Source organism: Panicum virgatum, chromosome 2K (genome assembly GCF_016808335.1).
Source record: "Panicum virgatum strain AP13 chromosome 2K, P.virgatum_v5, whole genome shotgun sequence".
Lineage (NCBI taxonomy): Eukaryota > Viridiplantae > Streptophyta > Magnoliopsida > Poales > Poaceae > Panicum > Panicum virgatum.
Genome location: NC_053137.1, coordinates 66,579,659 through 66,595,612, shown reverse-complemented (window position 1 = coordinate 66,595,612; position 15,954 = coordinate 66,579,659). Strand labels below are relative to the sequence as shown.

Genomic DNA, 15,954 nt, shown 5'->3' with positions numbered 1-15,954 from the left:
CAACCGTTGACATGTGTGCAAGTGTGTTCACGCCGGCCTGTCTGAGCGCATCAAGTGCAACCGTGACTTGAGCTGAGCACGCTCGCAGCTCGATCGCTCCACCCTTGCCGCCACCGTTGACATGGGCTGGACGCAGCCGGAACCACGCGAAATGAAAACGTTGCCGGCTCGACCGAGCGGCACACGACGGCCGGCATGGCGAAGCGGCAGATGCGGTGGAGCCCCGGCTCTGGGGGTGGACGGTAAATGAAACAACGTCCGCCCTACATGGTCGCGGGCCATTTATCGCTTCCTGCCGGTGAGCTGGGATGGGAGACGGCGAGGGCAGCCACGTAGAGGAGCCGAGGTAGCCGGGACCCGGCGGCCGACACGAACCGCCCCCGTTAGGCTTAGGCCAGGCGTGACGACCGCCGTTGGAGCAGCGATCATGGTTGCTCCCATTCCAAAAACCGCCAGGATGGCCAAGTGCGCGGTGGTCGGTGCAATGTGAAGCGCCGAAGGGTGCCTCGCCGGAGGCTGGAGCAGGTCGTATAGGAGGGAGGCCGCAGGCGGCGGGGTCCCAGAACTGTGCTGTGCCGGCGACGGCGCGCTCGCATCCGCGCGGACCAGCGAGCGTCCCGACCTTCGTCCGTCTGCTCAGGAATGAAGTCCGGCGTGGCGCCAGAAGGCCAGCTAGATCTCGAGGGTGCGGCCCTGGAGGCCCAGGACGGCAGGAAGTCCGGCGTGGCTCAGGCGCGGCGTCGCGGTACACACGGAAACCACGCCGGGAAAACCAACGTGGCGAAGAGGCAGATCAGTTGGAGCTCCAGCGCGCGCAGCAGCCATAGCCATGTCCTGGAGCTCCATGAACTTCGCCGGTGCGCGCGCTCAGCTTGCAAGACCGTACCTCTTTCAGAGTTCGGATCGCCGGCACCATTTCACCCCCAGATCGAGTGAGCAGAGCAGACCTGCGAGGGTGGGTTCCGGCGGCGACGCGACTTCCAGGCTGGACACGGCGGTGATATTGGCGGCGACGCGGCTTCCAGGCCGGCGGCCTCGGCGCGCCGCTGCCGTCGCCTGGTAGCGACGCCGACGCCGACGCCTCGTTATCGAGCCGACAGCCGAGGAAGCGCGAGCCGCGATTGGATGGCTCGTTCGTATCGGGTACCGCCAGCTGAATCTCAACCGTTTGATAAGGAATGAACGGCTCTCGGATACTCGGGGTGGACGGTAAATGAAATACCGTCCACCCCGGACGGTAAACGAAATAACGACCACCCTGTATGGTCGCGGGCTCGGGAAACGCCGGCCGCCGCTTCCTGCCGGTGAGCTGGGAGACGGCGAGGGAGGCCAGGTAGAGGAGCCGAGGTATCCGGAACCCCGTCGGAGGCTGCGGCGGCGGCGCCGCCGAGTCCAACCCCCCCCCGGGAGCGTTAGGCCAGGCGCGACGACCGCCGACCGCGGGTGGAGCAGCGACCATGTTGCTCGTAGGCTCTCGTAGCGCTCTCAATCGGAAAACTGGAGGATGCAGCGCCGCGCGGTGGCCAATGCCCAATGCAACGTGCAAAGGCGCCGGGCCGGAGGCTGCAGCAGGTAGGTGTGGAGGAGGAGCAGAGCCGGGCAGACACCGGCGGCGGCGGGGGTCCAGAGCCATGGTGCCAGCGGCGGCGCGCTCGGATTCTAACTTCTCCGCGCCACGGCAGGGGGTAGCAGGCGTGGCGACGTCGTCCGTCTGCTCGGCTCTGCGGCCTGCGCAAAGCCTTCGGCCGGCTCTGGCTCACCGGGATTGGTCCTCTCCACGCCAGCCACCACGTCGCCGGACTTCTCTACCGTTTCTTCAGCTCTGGCCACGGTGCCACACACCGGCGGCCGGAGACCGTGCACCCGTTTTTGATTGCCATAGACAATGAGCCAACTCGCCGGTCAACACAGTCCGAGGCCTCCATTGAAACTTAACTAGTGATACTTGAACTATCAATGATCTCTTGAAATTCCTGGAGAATGGCAAAGATTCAAATTTACTGATTCAGGTCAAGCAACAAGAGAAAAAAAGGTTGTTCCTTGTCCCTACTCTCGCACTCTAATTCTCTATTGTTCATTGAAGTATGTGCCGAGTAAATTCTGAGGTATCTAACTGTTCACTTGTCCAGTTGCTCCCAATCCAGGCACTGTGCTATCCCTTCTCGTCTCCTAGCTAGCTCTTGCCATGTCCATGACTTGTCATCGTCTGCTTGTTGCGAGCGTTGAGAAGGAAGGTTACAGAACCGCTTGTGCTGGGTTGGTATGGTCCATGCGGATCGGCAAGGGTCATGTGCATTGTACGAGCAGCGAGAGGCAATGCCTGTTGTGTTCACAGACACAAGGCGATCGGAAGCACCAGATCCATGTCTACGGTGAGGTAACACGACGTTGAAAACTCATGAGTTGATGGAGACCGAACAAATAATAGAACAAGGCAGGCAGGCATGGGCGCGCCATGGTCCATGGTTCCGAGAACAGTGCGGTGGAGAGCTATGGAAGAGCATGGCTCAACCGATTGATGCGCCACTGGAATCTTCATCAGTATACATGATTGTGTAACCTATTGCCGCTCAGTGGTTTGAAACTCTGAATGGTCCGATTGCCATCTTCGACGAACAATCATTGGCTTCTCTCCCCCCCCCCCCCCCCCCCCCCACCTTCTGGGGACCGGCTGCTGATAAGTGATAGTTCATCTTTCTCTGAAAAAAGGCATCCTGAGAGCAGATTGGATTTCCTTGTCAGATTGTCTATCTGAATCTCGGTTAGCCTGCAGACGCACAAAACTGGTGTGATACTGTCGAATTGTTTATCGGTAGCTTATATGTGCAATTGTGCATGGTATCTGAATGTCACATCACTTGTAAGTAGTACTTTGCAAGGTTCAGCTGGTTGCGTTTCTGCCTCTGAAATCTGAATAACATCATAAGAATAGTCATAGTCTGCACTCTGCAAGACCAATCATAGAGGACACTTCATTCTAGTGAACTAGGGATAACTTCAGACTGAAGATTAGTGGAAATAAAGCATATAGGTGTCTCATCTAAACAACTCAATTCATGCATTTACCTACCACTTGATCTGAATGACCCACTACCTGCATCTTTCGCGTTGCTGTTGCCCTCTTGATCCAAACAACTACTTTCGGTTTCTGTACCTTTGCTTGCAAGACATACTGCAATTTATGCCAAACCCCTAGCTTACTCCTTTTGTAAGCTTTTTCTTCTCCCTACGTACGGGACAGAATGTTTTTTTTCCACCTTTATTGCTTTATATCTGGAATTGGATGAAGAAGTAGAAGATGTTGAAAGAACTTTTCAGAGTTTAGCCCCTTGCATTCGCCATTGAACTTTTCACTCGTTGACGTAAAATTTGTTAATCTTGTTGCAAAAGTCATCTGTGATACCTTTTGCTTCAAAGTCCAAGGTGGTAATGGTCGAAAAGGTCTCTTTCCCTGGGCAATAAAAAGGTAAACTCTTATTATTACTGCAATTCCCCAACCAAAAATCGAATAAATTTTGCTCCAAGTGCAAGATAGTAATGGCTGAAAAGCGCTTACACTGTCGAGGCTATCCCCAATGGTATCATGCGTATTCTAAATCAACGAGATTTTAGCCTCTATAAGCTGTTGATCGAGTTTTTGTTAATTGTGAGGGATAGCTTAACAAAAACAAGTGAATTCAGGAATTGCCTCGACGCTATTACAAAGTTTGGAGGTTCAGAATACGATTCGATAAAGTGAACGGGGAGCAACAAAAGTTTCCTGCTCCTTGAAAACTATAACGAGTGCAACCGCGTGAACGACCGAATCTGCCATAGTCCATAATAAACGACAGGCCAAAGGTCTCGTTCATTTTTTTTTTTAAAAAACATCTTCTGTATCTAGTGACAGTTGCATATTTTATGCAAGTTTGCAGTCGTCGTCGACTCGTCGCTCGTGTGTTTATTCTTTCAGCCTGCTGTCTTCTAAATTCTGTATGTAGCACACCTTCCACGTTGAAGTTTCAGATGTTTTCTCTTTTTCCCCTTTTGGTTCCGGGTATTCCTATGTAAAGTATGGATACGGTTTTTTTTAGCATTTAAATTTTTCAATTTGTTTTCTGGGCAAACACAAATAATTAAATTTAAATTTCTGTTTTGTCCATTACTCAGTTCCTAAGAGAGACATGAAGCTCCAACCGCTAACGATGCACCATCAAATCCATGTTAGTACTAACACGCAATGAATTAATCGATCATGGAGTGGCATTGATCAACAACAGCTAGGATGCCAGATGATTTGGGCCCAAAAAAGCAAGAACTTATGAAGTTGGATGCATCCATGTTGGTCCATGATCCAGGACCATGGTAGATGTTCCCCTGCACAGCTTTTGCTCTCCGGCATTTGCAATTGTGTGGGGATGGTATGCTTCTCAAGCTGTAGACACATACAGACATACTACATGCAACTTTAATTGTAAATTGAAGTGTCATCTGCCATGGACCTGCTGGCATTTCCGGACATGGTTCATGCCTGTACATCTATATTTGTAAACTGTCATAACGTTTCAGTGTCCAATTAGAGTTCCAATAATTTTCTAAAGTGCTTTTTGTAAGACCTAAAGTACTTAAATCAAAACGAAAAATAATCTAAGCCATGTCTGTTCTATTTGTATAGCTGCAATTTGTGGTTCACATAAAAAAGAAATAAATAAAAAGAAGATGAAGAAAATGACAGCCTCACGCTCAGCTGAGCCTGAGTGGCAATACGTTCAGGAACCTTCCTCTGCCCATTTGTCTGTAGTCGCGCCCGCCCACTTCACGACTTCACCCAGCTGCCTATAACGGGTCCAACTCCAACACACGAAGCCCACTGAGATTAACAAACCACCGAAAAAAGAAACCATTTTCTTCAGAATTAAGCAACACAAACAGAAGAAGGTTATTAGTTATTGCCATCACAATGCAACCCTGAACAATCTCTAACTCCTAATTAGTTAATGATTAATCACTAGTTCCAGTGCTAACCATTTAATCGTCGCCTAATTACCTTGCTAATCACCAAACTAACACCGAGAAAAAACTGAAAAAACCGGCCGTCAAAATTCTTTCCACCACATGAAAATATAAATACGCCTCCGATACCCCACCTTCCCCACGGCGAATTCCATTTCTCGCTTCGCTTGCTTCCACAACTCGCTTTCTTCATCTTCCCCCCTCTTTCCTCGCCTCTCGGTAACCGCCGTAGCCAAGAACCTGACCTCACCTTCTCCTACGGCGGCACCGGCGGCTAGTGCTGCGCCGGCGTCGCGTGAGATGGAAAACTGCAGCGGCGTCGTCGTCGGCGGGAGCTGCAGCAAGAAGCCGTTCCAGTTGGCGCGGTCGCTGACGTACCACCACCACCAGGGGCACCGGCCGGCGGCGGCGTCGACGGCCAAGTGGCGGCGGTACCAGCTCGCGGACGAGCCGCGCGCGCAGCGGCCGCAGGCGGTGGTGCTCTACACGACGTCGCTGCGGGGCGTGCGGCGCACGTTCACGGACTGCTCCGCGGTGCGCGCCATCCTGCGGGGGTTCCGCGTCGCCGTCGACGAGCGGGATGTGTCCATGGACGCCTCCTTTCGCAGGGAGCTCCAGGCGCTGCTCGCCGTGCGCGGCCGCGCCTTCTCCCTCCCGCAGCTGCTAATCGGCGGCCGCCTCGTCGGCGGCGCTGAAGAGGTGCGGCATCTGCACGAGACCGGTCAGCTCCGGCGGCTCCTCGACGGCGCCGCGGGCCAAGACCCGGCCTTCGTCTGCGACGCCTGCGGCGGTGTCCGTTTCGTCCCCTGCACCGGCTGCGGCGGCAGCCGCAAGGTCTTCTTCGAGGAGGAGGACCGCGTCGTCCGATGCGGCGAGTGCAACGAGAACGGATTGGTACGCTGCGCTAACTGCTGTTCTTGATCGCGCTAACGGAGACACGATCGTTCCATTCCATTCGAGCTGCTAATTGAATGATTAGAGGTTGTAGAATCAACAAAAAAGAAAGAGCCTTTTGGTTTCCTGGCGTGGGATTTGTGTGTATCCGATCATTTTGAAGATCGGATTTGCTTCTCATGGAGAATGAGGACATGTTGTTCTTGACTCCTTGCTGCAAAATTGCCATATGGTGATGGTGATTCGAGAATAAGAACCGGGTTTCTATAGTTCTATATATATGTATATGATGTACTTATTAAAGATTGACACTGTTGTTAGTGCAATTAATGTAAATACTAAAGTTTGGGGGTGCTAAATTGCTTCGCGTCTTGTCTAGTTCTTGGTTTTGCTCTCGTCTTTCCGGCTAAACTGGTTGGATATTGAAGTTCTGCATAGCAGAGAACTAAGAGAGAATTTCAGAAAGACATTTTTCATTCTGAAATCTGAATAGTAGGTGGGCTCACCATGTGTGCAACTCGAAACAACTGTCATTTGGAGATGATCCAACTACTAGTATATTTTTAGACAGGAATTGATCCAACTGTACTAACTTAAGTCTCTTTCTTTCTTCTGCAATAACTAACATAAAGATCCTCAACTGTTATCATGTTGTCCTAACTCTTTTTCTGTCTTAGGGCCAGCTTTTCGGTTCTTTGTGGTAGGGCACTAATCTTGAATTAATGTAACTTTGCGGTGGCAGCTCTGGCATGAAGTCATTAAGATTCTTTTATCAGTTCGTCCATAAGAGCTTTTTGATTGATACAACTGGGAGTTTATTGTTTATTTGATAGTTATTACTAGCATAGTGCCGGTGCGTTGATACGGATAATATAATAGACATACGTAATACCATCAACTTTGTATTCGTCCACTTCATCTATGCCGTGATTGTGCGAGATATTGATTATCCGTGTTCCGATTGGGATTCCGAATGATTTGTCCGGGTTCCGGTTAGGATTCTGATTAATTTGTCTGGATTCCGATTATGATTCCGAATGACGGACCAAGGAAACATTGTTTGCTTTAGAAATAGTAGAGATAGAGATAGAGACTAACCTGCCGGAGTACTGATTACTAGTTCTGAAGGTGGTGGTCTGTTAACATAAAATTTCTTTTGCTTATGATAAGCACATGTAACAAGGAAAAATTATGTGCCTGTGCAATTGTGTATGTTCACTGATTTGTCTGTCTCGTGGCCAGTACTGAAAAAGGGTCAAATCTGGTGACTCTGCATTCAGTATGTATGACTCATGTCCATTGATAGAGAAATTCAGAATTGAAATGTTGAAAGCCTATGGAGTTTGGTAAGGCACAAACCCTGTGTGATGCTACTTAAAATCAGCTTGCAGGCACATGAATTCCTTTTGTTCTTTTTCATTTGAATGAGGGTGCTACTCTGTCAGATAACATTCCTCAACAGATAAACTCGAGAAAAACAGCTTTGTACAGCAATGTCAGTCTCGTGGAATCTGTTCCACGGTCGTCGATTGTCCAAAGGGCTAGCGTGGTCTGAACCTGTATTTTAATTCCATTTCAAGTGAAGGGAGCGCACAGCGGATCTGAAGCCTCCACCCATTCGTGCGACCTCGTCCCCGGGTTCACGCGGACTCCCCCTGTCCGTGGCGAGGATCGCAGGATATGCTGGTGCGCGTGCCCCAGATCAGGCCGTAGCGGAGTCGTGCCGTGCAGGTCGGCACGTCCTTCCCGTCGCCCCAGGTTGCTCGAGCCGAGACCGTTGCCCAGCAGCCGGGGTCATGACCCGCGAGCTTGCCGCCGGTTGCGGCCGTCGCCCGTTGCCACGGTTGGGCTGTCGCGGAGCCCCTGCGTCCCCTGATGCAGGCGAGCACGGCGACCGCGACCGGACTGGACTGGCCTCGTGCCTCCATTTCCAGGGGCAGCAACGCGAGGGCTCGGGGACTCTGCTGGAATACGGGGTCTGTCTGCATCGGCATCCCACGCACGGACACTGTTCCATGAAAAAGATCATGTCTGCTCGCGAGGCCTCTTGCACATGTTGACAAGTTCATGTCTGCTCACGAGGCCTCTGGCACAAGTTGTTAACCTTACTGCTCCCGGTTCCCGGGGCGTCCTCCTCCTCTACTTCTGACGGGACTCGGTGTAATCTCTGAGGTAACAGCGCTGGGCAAGTCACGGATCCTTACTTCTGATCCTCATTCTTTTTTTGAAAAGATCTGATCCTCATTCTTGCTTTGCTTCTGAATCCTCGTTCCAGGTTGCCCAGCGTCTGAACCTCAGACAGCGTGCACGTCGACAATCTCTCAATCAATCCCGCATTCGGATCTCATCAGCATGAAAAACTTGGCTGCTGTGGAGTCTTTAGTTCTAGTTCATCCCCGGAATTCAGAAACAATGGTGGTCTGACATAGAACGAGTCTCATGCAGAGAAAAACCGAGCTAGATCATTTACATTTCACGAGTCGCCATCAGATTCACCCCACCGCGCAGCCATGGTCAACTCTAGACTCTAAGAGAGGTTCAAAGCAAAGAGAGACTTGCCTTTGGTTCTACATCAGCTACTAATACAGTCTACAAGATTACCAACTCCTAAGTTCTGAGTCTGATTCATCATGGATTCATGCTTCATTGGCATCAAGGAGAGCAACTCCACGCATTTAGCTGTTGCAGTTCATTGCTCCTTCCAGATCCTCCCAGTGACCCGCAGCTTCAGCTCCTTCCTGTCGCCACCAGAGAAGAACAAGGCCATGCTCCGCTGAATGATGAGCCCGTCATAGCTGTCCCGGACCTTCCTGTGGCTGTCTCTGATGCTTCGAGGGACGCCTTGCCATGTCATCTTACGACCACTGCCTCCAACCTCCAGGCTGTAGCTGTAATTCTTAGCTTCAGCGTCGTCGCCCATGAAGCGGAGGAAGGCAATGTAGACAGGTGCCATGCCCAGCTGGAATGCCTCGAAATGCAGACAGAAATACTGGCCGAAGCAGCTGAAAACCTGGAGAATGATGATTCTGTGATTAGCTACCGCATACTGGGTTACCATGGAAAAGAAAACCACAAGACGGGCCTTGAAAGGTAGTACAATCATATTCTACTACTACTACTACCCAAACAAGCGATGAGCTCATGATGGAGCATTCAATTTCCGTCAGTAGTTAGTATCATGAGTAGTTGATGGAAAGCATGCAGTTGAGTACCGTGACTAGTTGGTACTGATAAATGTGTGTTTGGCGAACAATAAAGAAAAAGAAACCGAGATAAGAACCAGACTGATAGGAATATGCATATATACAAGATTATCCAAGAGATTCAGGTCAATCAGAATCTCATGTTACAAATAACGGCATCCCAGCGACATGAACTTATACCGAGAAAGATCCAGATCAATAAGTACACGTAAAAGATTGCAAAAACAACTATGCTGCCAGGATTGTAAAGTGCAGAGTTTGATGAGAATTACCGTGAGCATCCAGGTGGCATTCTCAACTTCATGAGGATTTGATTTGACATAACGATGATTAAAAGTGCTTCCATTGTGCATGTCAACCTTATGGTCATCTTTCAAGTGATTTACTAGATATGGAATGTCATCAGCAACTGTGCATTCAGATCCAGCATACGGACAAGTATAGGGTCTGTATTGGCATTGTGATTCATGTTTCAGCTTGCAATAATAAGGGTATATGCCCAGGCAACCAAAATTCTGGTACTTGCATGGAAGTTCTAGCGATGCAGCCACCTTCTCCAGAGCAAGACATCTTATGTTACCCAGTTCATGCCTGCATGTTGGGCAGCGATTATGAACCCTTGGCTTGCATCCAGAACACAGAGTATGTCCGTTGGAGCACTGCACAAACACATTTGAATTCTTAACGATTAAGCATACAAGTCCAACTTCCTATTAGGGCTATATGCAGTTAGGCTTATAATGGACCCTATAAAGTGTCAGAGTTCCTCCAAGAAAAGACATTTGAAAAGAAACAATCTACATGATATCAGAGACAATGTGGAAAATAAAAGTGGACAATTGCAATGTCTACACTTTATTGCAAACAGTGACTAATTGGCCAATGTTTGCAGTTGCTTCGTAAAAGGTAATTCAAAAGAGAGCGTATTCGCAAAATCTCAACTCTGCCTAAGCTGCAAATTCCCAATATTTATATGTACTGACATACATGGGGTATGGTATGTTGGAAGCATAGAACAAAGACGGAATATCACAAGTAAATGCTAATAAAATGTAATTGAAGTTCAGTGAGAAACTGTACCTGATGAATTGGAGGATACATGGCACTCAAACACACAGGGCATTCCAGTAGCTCACGCACATTACCATAACTTGTCACATTTGGTTTCGGTGAATGCTGGATATGTTCACCAACAAGCTCAGTGACATCCAACATCTCCTCATTCTTTGGAGGATCAATAACCTCAGCATGGCTATCATCAATATAAGTAACTGATGCCATGGGGACGCCTAAAGGTACAGAATCCTATTTGGAGGGGAAAAAGTGAGCAGGAGAAAGATTTTAAGCATACAAGTCAACAAAAAAGATATTTAAATATTAGAAGAAAATTTCATCCACAGAAGTATTTTAACATGAGAAGCAATAAATAATTGCCTAATAGAAAGAACATAACCTTTCTGCTGTGCGCACAATACTACATTTGGTAGTCCCCAAGGGAATCACGATACAATTGGACAACACTTCAAGAGTACTGTAAAAGCTAAGCCCTAAGGAATCATAACATAGTTGACCAAACATAAAAGTTTTACAAGAGATCACATTAACAAAATGGAAATCATGAGCACTTCATGGGCTTGGACCTTACATGAAGCTTTGAAATTTTGACCCAACAAAACGGTAATTTAAAAGCAAAAATTTCAAAAGAAACAGTTTGACCGGGTAGAACTCATATGCTCCAAACATGGTCGGATATCTATTACTACTACATACAGGAATTATTTATTGCAGTTTGAATAAATATTTGAATCAACTTCTCAGTGTAGGTATTAGCTAAACCTACATCAAAGAGAAAACTACACTAATTATCCATAGCCATGAGCACAGCTAGAAGACTGTACCAATGCAGAAACTCCCATATATAGCAAAGGACAGTAAAGCTTTATTTGCTTGCCAGTTAATCTAGGGCTGATTCACTCACTGAATGGACCAGAAGACCCCAGTTCTAAGGAGCACGAAGATGCAACGGGTGGAAAGTTGGTGGTTGAGGCAAATTATGGAGTGGTAGAGAATGAAAAGGAAAAGGGTGCCACACTGCCACTTCCATCAACCTCCACTAAACCTTGTATTTCTCCAAAAGCAGAAGACCAGCAACTTCTTACAGTTGCAATCAACACCCCAAAAGAGAAGGGCAGTTCGCGCATAAAGCTTATTTCCTCCTCGAGTCTTCATCTAAAGAATTGCTAGGAACGCGCAGATCTCTAATAATTGCCCATTGACAGACCCCTTGAATTTTGGCAGTGGGCATACAGAAATAGTGGAGGAGCCAAATTATGGCAACATGTTGCCAGAAAGATATTGGCATCATAACTCAGATTAGAAAACGAACAAATCATGACTGGCCTGACCCTAAAAGGTTCCATGGAACTGTTAACTGTAGGAACATGAAAACGATGAACTAGCATAATTGCACAACAGAAAGACGAGTTTATGTGCTAACCAAAGGAAAAAAAAAAGAGGATCAACTCCAATGTAATCTTTTAGAAACAAGAAAAAGTCTCACATGCATAAGTCATAGTTCTAAAACTAAGAAAAAAATGCCAATAACAGACTTTCTCAGATGATTTAACGTTTAGGCTAATCTATGCAAACACTGAAACACCAACGGGGGGAATCAGTTTAACCAAGAAACCCCGCATCTCGACATAACTAGGAAATACACTGATAAGTCCCAGCGCAGTAAAATTCCCCCAAACAGATGAGCTAGGACCCTAATCCACATCCATGGCGCACGCTCTAGGCGCCCGCACCCTGATCTCGCGCTAACATTGACCAAATTGAACAAGAACCGCAGGAGCATTGCGAAGTGAGAGGCTGAGAGCAATGCATCACCTCAGAGGGTAGCCGCGATCGGAGTAGGATCCCAGAGCAGAGGATTTGATCTCCTGGCGGCGGCTGGGCTTTGGCGTGATGCCACTATGGCTGTCTGGAAGGAGAAGGGCTCGAGAGAGGAGGCAACGGCGTTCGAATTAAAGAGCACTACCCCTCTCTCTTCCCCCGAACTCAGAGAGAGAAAGTTACGGGTGTCTTCTTTTACCTCCTCGGGGTTTGGAAGCAGGGAACAGGGAAAAATGTGGACCTGCATGATGCAGCAATTAAGAGTAAAATCATTTGTTTCATTTTCTAGATTTTTAAATTGTCATGAAGACACTTGTGATAGTAAATTTTCAAGGATATAATAGGAAAACCATATTTACTGAGGAATATAATAGAAAAACTGAAAGCTCAGAGCTTACATCTTTTGCAGTGAGACGGTACTGAAAGTGGCAGTTCAGCTTTGGCAGTTCTGAAGACAAGTCAGCTTTAGCATAGTGGACGTCCAGAGACTGAAAAAACAAAGAACAACGGGAATTTCGAATTACCCAATCAAGCATGCCGTTCCAAGAAAGAAGAAATGACAGGGACGGATTGTTTTCCCAGAGATTACACGTGAACATGCACAGTAAAAAATTTCCAAATGGTCCAGTGGCCTGAGACAACCGTTGCAACTTGATTTGAATTCTAGTGTCAATAACCCTGCATGTTTCTATATTGAACGACACGACTAACTAGAACGGATCCACCCTCACTATTCTTTTTTAACTCTGGTAATTAGCCCTGCTCTACCTCGTTTCAGGAAGCGGTAACAAAGGACAATTTACAGCACACATTTACCAGCTTTAGGCCACCTTCTCCACCTATCGGCTATCGGCCAAGAACAGGACAGAGGCCTGTGTACAGCCTAAGTAATTATGCATTTATGACCAACAGTAACTAAGCAACATGGACTTCAATTGCAACTGTTTCAGGCAGGGGAAAATGAAATGTGTTCTGTCAGTCCTTGTCCCAAGGATCAGCAATGAATCACCCAACACATTCATACCACATGTACAATATACAGAGGGATCTACAGAACTTCACTGTAAATCTTAGTACACCAGTACGTACCTGGTTTGTCGCTTGGACAATCAGCAACACAATAGGACAAGTTAACAACAGCTACATGAAGTAGAATTTGCAGGGTAAACCAGATTGGTCCCCATCGGTGTCCTACTTTCAAATAACGCCATCCAACGCGCAAGACATAAACATTACAGCCATCCAATGAATAACATGTGCGGCCGATCCGAAAACTAGGGAAATTTTTATCAATGACAACTGTGAATTTGTACACTCCACCAAACTTCCAAACAGCACCAAGTTTCTTGTGGAAACGAACATCAAAGCAGTTATCATAAGTTACAGCAAACAGGAATACAAGGGTGAGTTTACCAGACTAGGTTGACACATACAGGAATACAACAGCTTATTGCTGGTGTACATCATTATTTACTTTTCCTACTTCGAACCAGAAGAAAACAGAACTGCGTGAATAAATGGCTCGCACATGCTGCAGTGCGAGCGTTCCATTCGTCCTGACAGCCTTTGCACCCCCTTCAATCCGGGTGCGAACAACGGTTACACCATGCCCTTGCTCCTTGAGGGATGGAAATGAATTATACTCTATTGCTGTGCTGATTATTGGAAAGGACAGATAATCCAAAGGGTTTTGCTCACACTGCAGCAAACACTCCTGAATAGTCAATCTACCGCTTCGATGCAGCAAGCAGCATCCAAGCTCTGCTCTTATAGTCAAATTTGCAATCTTGCATGTTGATAGGAACTCCAATGCACTGTTTGATAGGCCAATCAAAGAAGAGTCATCAAAGAAAGCCTAGGTAAGATCGAGATATTAAATAAGAATTGCTACATAACAAGAACCATCTGACAGCTCGCAGGTTCACCAGTTTCTGAAGGAGACAAAACTTACATCACCACCTCAATTCGATGGAAAAAGACAAGATCAACAGACTGAACTCTCAACTAAGGCAGAGAAAAACTACTAAGGTTCAAATATAGCTGAACTAGTATCCTTAAGGCAAGCATATAACAACAAATCATGGTACATTTAACTTTCCACCACTGCAGCACCACATAAATCATGAATGTATATATTCGGTTATATTATATTGGTGATTGTGCCCCTTAGTATAAGCAAACATAGTCACCATGCTGCTGATGTAAATCTAAAGGAAGCCTCGTAATCATTGCCTTTCTAAGCTGTACTAAAGGTAAAACTCACAAACAATTTACAGTAAGTTAAGAAAACATGAGAGTAGTAAATCTTCTAAAAGATGGCAACCACAGTGCCACTATGAAATGGTTAGGAAGCAGCAGCAGTAGACAAGAAAAATAGCCACAGAAGAAATAAGCTTACTTGTCGGAGCCACGTGAACAGGTTAATACAGTGTCATCGGGAAGTTCACCCCCACCAATCTAATGGAAGCAAAATGGGTTCACAGCACCCCCAAAAATAAGGTTGGTGCATAGTGCAGGAAGCATTCATCAGATCAAATCTCGGTTGACATCTTCCGGGCTCAGAAACATGGAAGGCAAAACTTACGATGCAAATAGGCTTCTTTATTTGGATGTTACATGCAACATGAGTACCACCAGCCGCAATAAGAATGGTGTCACCAGGCCTTCAACAAGGTATGAAGATCAGACATAAGATCCTCTATTCAAATGAAAACTCAGAGAGAGAGACCGACCTAGCAGCAGAAACGGCGGCCTCAAGATTCGGATAAACTCCAGGCTCCATCACATCTCTGATTGGCCTCTCAACACGCAGCCATAGCCGAGGATGGCATGCAAGGAAGCGCCATCTGTGGCAAACGAGGGCGGTGTTATACCTATCTGCAGGTTCAACACGGAAATTGCTAAAAGAAGTTCATCCTGAATTACATCAGCGGTGACATAAAAATACATCAGAAGGATCACCACAGGTCCACAGCTAAAAGGAAGATATTCAGAGAGCAAACATATCAACTTTTCATGACTATTTAAGTTTAACAGTTGAAATCATTCGAGTTGTGAACCCAGAAAAATTCCACAGTATAATGGTTTACCTAGTACAATGCTAAGTTGCATTTTCAAGGAGATCACCTGAGAGAAAGCTAAATTCCTTATCATCTGACAAAAGCTAACAGCACCCAACTGGGGCCTGGGGGCCTAAGACTACATCAATTCAAGTTAACAGCACAAGCATCTATAGAGATTTTTCATCCTGACGCACCAAACTACTATCCAGTTCAACAGGTCTTCCCAAAATCCAATCTCTGTTTCCACGCGAAACAAAGTAGGTCAAAATCAAGTTTTGACCCGTTCCCGTTCACATCCGGCATCCGCCCGATTCGGCAATCCCACAACGAATTGGGTAAATAATATGAGTTCCCAGCAGTCACAGATTAGCCACTCAGTTATTTCTCCTTGGAAGGTGGGGGTAGCGTAAAATTAGAAGAGCGAATCGAACCTGGAATCGGGCTGAGGAAGCTGAAGATGTGCATGAGGCAACCGTCGTCCAGGCTGTTCACTGGAGAAACCAGATCCTCCACCGCCGGCACCGCTGCGCGCCGGCGCTTCCCCATTTGCCTAATCCCCTTCTCCCCTCCCGTGCACCAGGCTGCGGCTTTGCGGCGCCGGCCGTGACCGTGAATGGTGTAGGTCGGCGACGGCGTCAGCACGGGATATCTCACACGCATCATGCGACCCTGATTTTTCCCCTACCGGTGGGCCCCACCTGTCATAGGGAGCAACTTCGGGGCCCCGGACTATTCTAGCTTTGCGTCGGCCCGGCCCAATAATATTTTGAGCCCACATACATTACCCGTGGGCGAAACTAGTCGAGCAAGCCCAGGCCGAAAATCTAACTTGCTTTTTTCTTTTCTTTTTTCGTTTGTCGTTGAATGATTGAGAGTTCAGAAAGAAAAAGGACACTTGAAAGTTGAAA

General features: G+C 47.3%; 3 protein-coding genes across 3 annotated transcripts; 1 reads left to right on the top strand and 2 right to left on the bottom strand.

Annotated features, from left to right (window-relative positions):
* The first annotated feature begins 5,121 nt into the window (after window positions 1-5,121).
* Window positions 5,122-6,242, top strand: LOC120694750 (uncharacterized protein At5g39865-like). The gene has a single exon (XM_039978001.1). It carries the CDS (start codon window positions 5,293-5,295, stop codon window positions 5,911-5,913), a length of 621 nt encoding a protein of 206 aa, XP_039833935.1. The 5' UTR covers window positions 5,122-5,292; the 3' UTR covers window positions 5,914-6,242.
* Window positions 6,243-8,269: 2,027 nt separating this feature from the next.
* Window positions 8,270-13,094, bottom strand: LOC120694748 (E3 ubiquitin-protein ligase DIS1-like). Its single transcript, XM_039977999.1, has 5 exons — window positions 12,383-13,094; window positions 11,979-12,225; window positions 10,170-10,394; window positions 9,362-9,748; window positions 8,270-8,896 (listed from the first exon to the last, which is right to left on the bottom strand). The coding sequence occupies exons 3-5, from the start codon at window positions 10,368-10,370 to the stop codon at window positions 8,576-8,578; spliced, it is 909 nt and encodes a 302-aa protein (XP_039833933.1). The 5' UTR covers window positions 10,371-10,394; window positions 11,979-12,225; window positions 12,383-13,094; the 3' UTR covers window positions 8,270-8,575.
* A 151-nt stretch (window positions 13,095-13,245) lies between these two features.
* On the bottom strand, window positions 13,246-15,635 carry LOC120694749 (F-box protein SKIP5-like). Its single transcript, XM_039978000.1, has 5 exons — window positions 15,478-15,635; window positions 14,717-14,861; window positions 14,569-14,647; window positions 14,383-14,441; window positions 13,246-13,798 (listed from the first exon to the last, which is right to left on the bottom strand). The coding sequence occupies exons 1-5, from the start codon at window positions 15,590-15,592 to the stop codon at window positions 13,432-13,434; spliced, it is 765 nt and encodes a 254-aa protein (XP_039833934.1). The 5' UTR covers window positions 15,593-15,635; the 3' UTR covers window positions 13,246-13,431.
* Between the last annotated feature and the right edge of the window lie 319 nt (window positions 15,636-15,954).